Raw genomic sequence first — 10,523 nt, 5'->3', positions numbered from 1 at the left:
ATTTAGCCATTGAAACTGTTGTTCAATTCGTAGCAACTAATCAACCATTAAAAGCAATATTAACCGTTCATACAAACTAAAGTAATAAATATTATATTCAACAATCTTGGAACATCATTCAAGTTGTTGACAAATACAAAGCTATATAGTAGTTATTGCCTCCTAGTTAGCCTTCTAATTACGTACCTAGCAGCCAGCACAATTTTAAGTGCCGATTATTAAGAGGCATTTTTTATGTCATTATGTACCTCCCAACACAATTACATGCAGCTAGCTGATATTCGACAACCAAAAAATCATCATTCCTTGACCCTAGAGTTGGTAATTTGTAGGTAGCTAGCTGCTATTTGATGGCAGTATGCAGCCAACACGCGTGCAGTGAATAGGCTCATTTCATTATCTATAGTCCCCTACTACCAAAACAACATAAATAAGACCATTCATGAGCATGTATAGACCAAATAAATTTTGGAAATAATTCACTATATAAGAAAGGAACATACATATCACAATAAACATATATTCAAAGTATTAAAGTGTGTCAGGAAGATATATATATATATATATATATATATGACAACTTAATTTCAGAATTTTAAAAAAGTTGCACACAACATTGGTACACGTGGACTTGCTAGTTGTGGAGTATAAACCCTTTTTAGTATTTAGTTGCTTGCAGTTCACGTAGATAGCGTGAAAAGGGTTTAAGATGTTAATCTTATCATGTCATTTTCTTTTTCCTGATGTAAGTGTGATGGTATCTCTATTTGTACTTTGTTAACAATAAGTTGCAACACCAAAATAGAATTGCCTCTCCTCTATATATAGGCTCGTCCCTCCCCTCCTCCCACACAGCCTCTCCTCGCATCTCCTCGATCACCTAGCATAGCAGGCTAGCACTGGCAGCCTCCCTCAACACTCGCAAGCGCTTGCCTGCTAGCTGCGTTGTTAAATTCACAACGATGAGGAGGCAGAGCTCGCTCGCTCGCTCATACTCCTCAGGGGCACCGGTACCGGCATTGCCACCGCACAACGGAGGAGCTAATGGCAAGCACTTGGCTCCGCCCATGGAGGTGTCGGCGGAGGCCGCCGGGAACGCCTGTGCTGCCGAGTGGCTGGACGACGACGGCCGTCCTCGCCGCAAGGGCACGTTCTGGACGGCCAGCGCGCACATCATCACCGCCGTCATCGGCTCCGGCGTGCTCTCCCTGGCCTGGGCCATCGCGCAGCTCGGCTGGGTGGCCGGCCCCGCCGCCATGCTCCTCTTCGCCTTCGTCACCTACTACACCGCCACGCTGCTCGCCGAGTGCTACCGGACCGGCGACCCCGACACGGGCAAGCGCAACTACACGTACATGGACGCCGTGCGCTCCAACCTCGGCGGCAAGAAGGTCGTGTTCTGCGGCGTCATCCAGTACGCGAACCTCGTCGGCGTCGCCATTGGCTACACCATCGCGTCGTCCATCAGCATGAAGGCCATCAGGAGAGCTGGCTGCTTCCACACCCATGGTCATGGTGATCCCTGCAAGAGCTCCAGCACCCCGTACATGATCCTCTTCGGCGTCGTGCAGATTCTCTTCTCCCAGATACCGGACTTCGATGAGATTTGGTGGCTCTCCATTGTCGCCGCCGTCATGTCCTTCACTTATTCTTCCATCGGACTGTCCCTCGGAATCGCACAGACCATCTGTAAGTTATTGATTCTTCAATCGGATATTCGGATTGGTTAGATACTTATGCATGCAGTGACTACGATTGATGGATTCTTATTTAGCTACTGCTCGTTCTGAATCGATGGAATGAATTATTGCAGCCAATGGTGGGTTCAAGGGCAGTCTCACCAGCATCACCTTCGGCGCTGGCGTGACCTCCACGCAGAAGATCTGGCACACCCTGCAGGCCTTCGGCGACATCGCCTTCGCCTACTCCTTCTCCAACATCCTCATTGAAATCCAAGTATCAAGCCTCGATCCTATGCTGTGCTCTGTTTTCTTCATCCAGAGATATTGTTCTGTTTCTAACCAAGATCGCTTATTTCTTCCAGGACACGATCAAGGCACCACCGCCGTCGGAGTCGAAGGTGATGCAGAAAGCGACGCGTCTCAGCGTGGCGACGACAACCATATTCTACATGCTGTGCGGGTGCATGGGGTACGCGGCGTTCGGCGACGGCGCCCCGGATAACCTCCTCACCGGCTTCGGTTTCTACGAGCCCTTTTGGCTGCTCGACGTGGCCAACATAGCCATCGTCGTGCACCTCGTGGGAGCCTACCAGGTGTTCTGCCAGCCCATCTTCGCCTTCGTCGAGCGCCGCGCCGCCGCGGCCTGGCCAGACAGCGCCTTCATCTCACGGGAGCTCCGCGTGGGCCCCTTCGCGCTCAGCGTGTTCCGGCTCACGTGGCGGTCGTCGTTCGTGTGCGTCACCACCGTCGTGGCCATGCTGCTGCCGTTCTTCGGTGACGTGGCGGGGCTTCTCGGCGCCGTCTCGTTCTGGCCACTCACCGTCTACTTCCCCGTCGAGATGTACATCAAGCAACGCCGCGTGCCTCGTGGCAGCCCCAGGTGGATCAGCCTCCAGACGCTTAGCTTCACCTGCCTCCTCGTCTCAATTGCCGCCGCCGCCGGTTCCATCGCCGACGTCGTGGACGCGCTCAAGGTGTACCGGCCATTCAGCGGCTAACTTGCAAGAACGTGGAGGGATCTGTGTAAAACGCAGGACCGTGAACAACTCTTGAAACAATCGATCACTAGGCAAGCAAAGCAAGGCGACCTAGTGTTGAGCATCTCCGAGGGAAAACTAATAACACCTTAAAACTGATATATTTGCGTGGTTACCAGTAAAACATCGGTCCAACAGCTCCCCAAGCCTGCCCCCAAGATTGACTCGCACAGCCGCACTGAAAAAAACAAGCCAGCGCCTGCATCTCTGCAAAAGGAAGACGCGCCCCCACCACGCTCGTCCGCGCCATTTTGCCGAGCTTTTGGCGTGCTCTGTAGGTATACCCGACGTCAAAGTTGCCTCCTATCTTCTTCCACCCAGTCGTCAAACGATTGGAAATCAGGTCGGCAGGAGCTGCTGATTCTCTTCATGGGCATGAGCATGTCCATCAACACGCAGATGTGGCAGCCCTTGTCCGTCGGCGTGCAGACGCGGCTTCCCCTGTCCGTCGACGCTTCGGTGAGGCCACTGCCACCAGTGCAGACGCCTCTGGCTCAGTCCGCCGGCAAGCATACCGTCCAGGGCTCTAGGCGATGAGCGGACGGAAAAATTCTTGATCCAACTAACTAATGACGTGGTGAGCTTAAATTATTTTTGGGTGCAAAGATTAGGGAGTTGTTGTGGAGGAAACTAATTTTAGAGGCTGAAGAGAGGCCCCAATAAAGAGTTTTCAGGGTTAATTTTTTAGGAAGCTCTTGGATTGGTTCAATTAGAGTATCTCCAACAGTACCCTATTTTTCCCTCCCCAAATCATATAGTTTTGCAACTCCCCAAAAGGTATTAGGAGGGGAAAAAAAAAGCCATCTCCAAGAGTTTCCTATAAATGGCTTCCAAAAAAAATCAAATTTGCATCCGCATCAATTTTTTGTCGGCTGTTTTTTACTTGCTCGCCGGACTTCACAGGTCGCGAGCCCTTTTCCCGCGACGTGCCAGCCGCTGCCGCAACTCCCAGCCACCGCCAACTCCCAGCCGGCTGCCACCTCCTTCCGGCCAGCCCAGCCCTGCTTTCGAAGTTCGCAAATGACACGCGTTCCACGATGCGCTGCATGCGTGCATTGCTTGCGTACGCTCGCACATGCAAACTCCAGCTACGACGGCGGCGGCTTTGGCGGCGACAACCTCGCGTCGACGACGTCGTGGCCAGCGATCATCCGGTACTTGTCCCTGCCCGTGAGCCTGGTGCACTCGAACCCAAGCGCGTCGCCTATCACGCGCTGGATGCCGTTCGCCACGTCGAGGCCCGACGCGCCACTGCTGCAGGTGGCCACTGGCGTGAGGATCCGGATCTCGTACCACGGTGCCGGGTTTATGAGGAAGAAGACGGAGTCGAGCCACTTGTGTCCCCGCACCGTGGAGCCGTGGAACATGGCGCCCGCCGGCTCCGCTGCTCCACCGAGGGTGCCGCGTATCCGGAAGCCCATGGCCACGGCGAGGAGGAGGCCGGCGCCGTTGGGGAGGAAGCCGAGGAGGAGGTGCGTCACGGACAGGAGCACGCCGAGCGGGAGCCACAGGAAGATGGCGAGGCATGCGAGCGGGTCGGGCCGGCACACGAGGCGCCCGTCGTGGAAGACCAGCAGCCGCCGGTACTCGCTCCTCGGCAGGGGCGTCGCGGGAGGAAGGAGAGGCGCGGGAAGGAGGAGATGCGTCCGCTTAAAGTTACGCGGAACGGGAAAAGATTTCACAAGTGCATAAATTTTAGGAAGAAGTATTATGAGTTGTTGGAGATGATTTTTTTCTAATATTTCTAAAAACCAAGGATTAGGAGGGGATTTAGGGAACTCTTGGAGATGCTCTTAGGCTGGAACTAGCTCTAAACAATTTGGTCTATCTCTACAACTATAATAAATGGATTGTCAACGTCTATCTGGCAGGACCAAAACCCCTCAACACAGGTCCACCTAGTAGCACCAAAAACTTCCCATATAATCGCTTCCCTACCGGCACAATTAAAGGAAAGAAACCCAGAATGAAAGGCAATGCCGTGATTGATTGATTGAGTTCGGGAAAAAAATTAGACCATAATTGAGAAGGCAATGCCCTAATTTTCCCGTTGCAACGCACGAGCACGGTCTAGTTCCTAATAAAATAAGAAAAACAAAAGATAAAATCGGTAAATAACTTTCCCCAACCATAACTGCACAAGTTGTGAAAATCAACCCCAAATAAGCAACTCCCACATCAAGAAATCAAACAAATCAAACACACGTGACGCATCAGAAAGGGAGTCATGCATTTACCGGTTCAAACGGAGGAAGAATGCAGTGCAATCATGTCGGGGTCAGGGATGGGTGGACGATGGCTTTTGCCCAGAAAAGAACCATTGGGCAGCGTTGGATTGATAATAAGGGTGCGTTTAGATCCAAAAAATTTTGGATTTTGGCTCACTGTAGCATTTCGTTTGTATTTGGTAATTAGTGTCTAATTATGGACTAATTAGGTTCAAAAGTTTCGTCTCGTGATTTCTCGACCAACTGTGTAATTAGTTTTTTTTTTCGTCTACATTTAGTACTCCATGCATGTGCCGCAAGATTCGATGTGACAGTTACTATGCAAAATTTTTTGGCAACTAAACAGGGCCTAAGCAACTGGATGTGAAAACATCTGACTGCTTGTGTCCTAAATTGCAGTGTGCAGTGTCCTTTGCAATTCAAAAAAAGTTATAGCTAGTGCATCAGAGGTCTGTCATGTGCCTCGATCAGGGGCAAGTACTGACCTATAGCAGCCACTAATACTGCCCAAAGGAAGCCTCCCAAGTGTGTAGCAGCAAGGATAAATGGAGAGGCATCCCAGAACATCGGCAGCTGCTGCAACACTAGAAAGGGATATTCCCAAACCTCACATTTACTGGATTCTTGCCGGCTCCAACCAGGCACGGTTCATCAGCTAGCCCTAACAGCTAACTCGTCAAACGAAGGTATGATTAGCACTAGTTCATTTATGTTCTCGTGTCCTAGTTTTAGACCTTAAGATCCTATGAATGTACCAATGGCACAAGAGCCTTTGTGTAAGCTCAAGTTTTTTCTTTAAACTCTGTGTAAGCTCAAGTTAGGACTAGCAGTTCTCTTGTTTATACCTAGTTCATGTTACGAAGCACAATAGTGCCTATCTTGGGTTTTCAGTGGTGTGTCACATCATCACGCATGAGGGGATTTAAAAGAAAGAACACCAAGTACTTCAAATTCCCAAGATCCAAAACCCTAGATCCCCAAATCCCCAAAATTTCCCCAGTTTTATCCAAACCCGAGCCCAAAAGGATGGCAGCAGACTACCATAGCCTTTCAGTCATCACGGCCCAGCTCGGCCTGAAATCTTCAATGGCCCGATTTTCTATTCATTTTTCCTATGCCGGCCGGCTTTTCCGTCTCTTTGCTTTTTTCGTCCACTCTTGCTTACCCGCTTGCACGGCCGAGTGGCCGAGCTTAGCCTGCCTGGAGCATTCGATCCAAGGCCCACCGGAGAAAAAAAGAACACAAACACGCACTGTGGGCAGAAGGGTTCGAACCTTGGGCCTCAACAAGGGCAATTTGCCTTACCACTGAGGTACAAACAGTATTTATTTATATTTTTTAGATAATAAATTCATTAATCTGGCCTCTCAATATTTATTTATATAGTCCACAAAATGACCTGCCGCCAGGATAGAAGGAAATTTAAAATTAATGCTGTGGTTTGAATGATTGATTGGATTGTGTTGTGAAACATGTCGCTAAACTTTCCTTCTTCGTCTCTCATGATCAATATAATAAATAAAAGTAGAACATATAGACATAAGATAGGAAGACTATTTTTTATTTCTCTGAATATCGATGATTACAACATAAAACTCTCACGTATATATACTCATGCTAAGATATAAAAGTTTGGTAAGAGCCCACATAACAAACGTACTAGGATTATGATTTCTTCTTCTTCTTTCCTTCTATAATAGAGTCTATATATTTTACAACACTCCCCCCTACTCCCCTAGGTCATTACCCTGATATGCACATACCTGATATGTGGGGCCATGACTTCTCAAGGTGGACACCTCATTTCTGTGCATGAAGTGTTTTGCCTGTTAGGAAGAACCACCGGAACATGTGTTCGTGCAGATTGATAGATCCACCAGCAAAATTTTAAATTTATCTGCTAGGGATCCAAACGGCCAAACTAAAAGACCAGCTAAAGTTTAGCTAAGTCTATAAGCCGGAGGATCCAAACAAAATCACTAAAGTTTAGTTGTGAGAACTTTTAGTTGGTTAAAGTTTAACTTTGAAATTTTAGCTAGCTAAATTTAGTTGGATGAATCCAAACAAGACCTAAGTCTAAAGCTATGTATTTTAGAATGGTCCGGGTGATCTGCTGTCTGAGAGTGCACTACAGAGTCTAGAAAATACATAATTTTATATACGATCTTTCCAAAATAAAGATTAAAATGTTAATGATGCTGATGATGTCAATGCTTATGCATTAGTCACGACCGGATCATGACACTATGTTAGCCCATAGTCATATTGTAGTCTATATAGGGACGGAGGCTATATAAACTAGCCATCCTCATCATAGGAGGCTAGGCATGAGATTTGCTAAAATTCAGTGTGATGGTTATTGTATATGTTTTATATTAAAATTATAGATTTCGTTTACTGCAATTTTTATAGGCGCAATTTGTAATTTTTGGTATTGTCGATGCGGGGACCATGGGATACACCGCAAGGAAGAGAGGAGATCTAGTTTGATTAGGATTTCTCCTATATAATTCTAGTAGTAATACTACCATGTAATCCTACTAGGACTCTACATTATAAACCGACTAAGACTCTGGTCTCCTGACTATATAAAGGAGGGCAGGGCTTCTTAGAAGGGAGTTAGAGACAACACAACACTTTACAATCAATCCAACGCAAAGGCTAACGCCGACTGGACGTAGGGCTACTACTCGATCACAATCGAGGGTCCGAACCAGGATAAATCGACTGTCTCTTGCGTTTACCGTCGAGTTCTGCATACGCTGAAGCCCGAACAAACTGCCCCGAGTACCCCCGTGGCAGGCTATCGGTGGTGAAACATCGACAGCTGGCGCGCCAGGTAGGGGCTTTTGGCGAATTTGCATCCGAGAGCTCGACGGACCTCAACAACATGATTTTCTCGACGGGATCAACCTTCATCTTCGGTTCATGGATCTGCGAGGCGGACGACAACGACAAGCTTCAAGGCCGTCTCCTCACAGATTCGGATCACCATAAAAACCTTTCTATTTCGGCGACAGATCAAATCGCCGGAAGATTCACGTAGCTCGTGATATCTGATCCAGCTCAGATTTCGCGGATTTCCGCATCCGACTCAAACCCAGACTCCGCATCCGAGATGGAATCTCTATCGAGTTCTTTTGAGAAACCGAGTTCTTTTTCGACAGGGCTCCGGTACGCGGCCTCGGCCTATCAAGAAAACAACTCGGAATACACTCAGAGTCTCTCCAAGAAGTCGGGTCCTTTTCTGTTCGAACTCCACAACATAGCAAAATCTTATCAGGCACGACCCAAAGGATCCCTCGATCCGGTGCCTAGAATGCCACTAAAAGGAGCTCAAGAAGGCCTCGTACTGACTATAACATCTCAAGACTGCATCGTCCACTGGCCAGGTTCTATTCCTAAAGACAGCGGTACTCAACTAGTCGGCACGACGACGACGGCAATTCTACCCTACCAAGAAGGAGACTCGATCTGCGACCTTGAAGCCTCTACTAGAATCATCAACAACTCCGACAGTGTGGAAACCAGCACCAATAACAGAACAATTCACACACGAGAAGTATTCATGGTTCGCCATCCTTGATCACCTCTGGTCCCCCCAGAAGCACCCGACATCAGGTCATCAGACGAATCTGAGTCCAACATATCACCCTTTATCCAGGGGCACGATGGTGAGACTGAGAGTCAGAGGCAAATCAGAGAAAGAAGAAACAAATTGAAACAAGGACGCCAACGTCGTGCTAGGCAGCGCAAGGAAGCTTGGATCAAATATGAGTCAGATCTGGCTGAGTATGACAGGAAAAAATCAGAACAAGAAGTCGAAGAAAGACGTGCGACGAATACACCGTACAATAAGATCCGAGAAGCACTAGAAGAACTCAGAGCGACATCACTTCCTAGTGAAAAACAGGAAAAGCTCCGAGACCTCCTCCATTCAGCAGCCCTAAGGACGCACGATGGAAGGGCCCGCTCAAGACTACTCGCCAGGTCAACATCTCGTAGGAAGGAAGATCAAAATCAAAGGAAGTCCGCTTTCGAGAGACTGGGACCAAGCGGAAGTCACAACAGAGAAAGTAGAAGGGACCACAGTCCAAATTACCGAATCAAACAACCAAGGAAGATCAGAAGCAAAGTACCTATTCAGACATCCCCGCAGAACTACTCTCACCAAAATGACAGTTGGCAGGAAGGAGGTGCCGAATCAGAATACAAAGAAGCTGGGACACATGATAGATTCCCCTGTTTTGGAAACAGACTTGCTTCAATACGACTGCCTCATAAGTTCAAGCCATCCAAACACTCTAAATATGATGGCAAGACCGAACCAAGGCAGTGGCTCAGAATTTACTCGCAGTCGATTGAATTAGCCAGAGGAGACGACGATATCAAGACCTTATTTTTTCCCATGGCACTGGAAACCAAGCCCCTCCAATGGTTCGACGAATTAAACCTAGGGTCAATCAGAAATTGGGAAGACTTGCAAAGAGTTTTCTGTGGAAATTTCATGGGTATCATTACGCACCCCATCACCCACGCAGAATTAAAAGGACTCAAGCAGAAAGGAGGCGAAACTCTCAAAAATTACTATCGACGATTTGGCGAACTACGTGCCCAAGTACATGACATCACCGAACGAGAAGTAATCGAAGTTTTCTCTCATGGAATCATGGCTAGGTGGCAATTTCAGGACTTCTGCAAAGAAAATCCGAGAAACAATAGAGAATCCAGACGCACAGTAGAAAAGATGATTACTGCAGAGGAGAAGACACGAGAGAGGTTCCTGGATAGAAACAACCGAGACAACCCGGACGAACAAAATCATCGAAACAACGACAGCTGGCGCGTACAAGTTGATAACTGTAACACCCTAAATTTTACAACATTTTAAAGTAGGGGAAATTGATTTATTGAGCATTATTGTGAGCATTTAAATTTAGGAAGAATAATAGAGTTTACCAAATTAAAATTTAATATAGGTTAACAACAATGAATGTGCATTCATGCTGCTGCATATAAATTTTTGGAATGGTTTGATTTGAACTCAAATTTGAACTTGATTTGAATTTTGTCTTCAAAATTGCTTTGGAAAGAAATTAGAAAAAGAAAAGGGCAAATTCTTTCTCCTTCCTCTTTTGGCCCATAGGCCTACTGCCGCCCTTGGCCTGCTTATCCCCTTGCCAGGCTACGGTTGCCTCCACTTGGGCCGAAGCCCAGCGCCTCCCTCAGCGCCAGCCCAGCGGCTCAGCCTTCCTTTGCAGGCCACTGGCCCAGCCGCAAGCCGTCGGCCCACTCCCTCCTGTGCTGGATCGCTGGCCCAGCTCGCGCGCGCCTTTCCCCGCCGCTGACCAGCCGGGGCCACTGGTCAGGCCCTTCTTCTTCTCGCCGTGGCCGGGTCGAACTCTCCCATCCGTGTCGCCGTTGAGTCCGGCACTGCCATGAACCGTGCTGCCATGGCGCCCAAGGGATCCTGGCCCCATAAATAGCGCCCGCACCCCTCCTCTATCTCCTATCCCATCTGGCGTCCAGTTTTTCGCTCACGCAGCCGCAACCGCATCTCGCTCGAGCGCCGCCGC

The 10,523-nt window shown here is 48.4% G+C and overlaps 2 protein-coding genes across 2 annotated transcripts; one reads left to right on the top strand and one right to left on the bottom strand.

Moving 5' to 3' along the window:
• Positions 1-866: 866 nt before the first annotated feature.
• LOC136508346 (amino acid permease 3-like) lies at positions 867-3,407 on the top strand. The gene is made up of 3 exons (XM_066503000.1): positions 867-1,689; positions 1,814-1,956; positions 2,045-3,407. Exons 1-3 carry the CDS (start codon positions 963-965, stop codon positions 2,678-2,680), a joined length of 1,506 nt encoding a protein of 501 aa, XP_066359097.1. The 5' UTR covers positions 867-962; the 3' UTR covers positions 2,681-3,407.
• Positions 3,408-3,807: 400 nt separating this feature from the next.
• On the bottom strand, positions 3,808-6,761 carry LOC136507338 (glycerol-3-phosphate 2-O-acyltransferase 6-like). The gene is made up of 2 exons (XM_066502099.1): positions 6,711-6,761; positions 3,808-4,368 (listed from the first exon to the last, which is right to left on the bottom strand). The coding sequence occupies exons 1-2, from the start codon at positions 6,759-6,761 to the stop codon at positions 3,808-3,810; spliced, it is 612 nt and encodes a 203-aa protein (XP_066358196.1).
• Positions 6,762-10,523: the final 3,762 nt, after the last annotated feature.

This window comes from Miscanthus floridulus, chromosome 15 (assembly GCF_019320115.1).
Source record: "Miscanthus floridulus cultivar M001 chromosome 15, ASM1932011v1, whole genome shotgun sequence".
Classification (NCBI taxonomy): Eukaryota; Viridiplantae; Streptophyta; class Magnoliopsida; order Poales; family Poaceae; genus Miscanthus; species Miscanthus floridulus.
The sequence above is the reverse complement of the archived record's forward strand: the minus strand, read 5'-3'. Positions and strand labels throughout refer to the sequence as shown.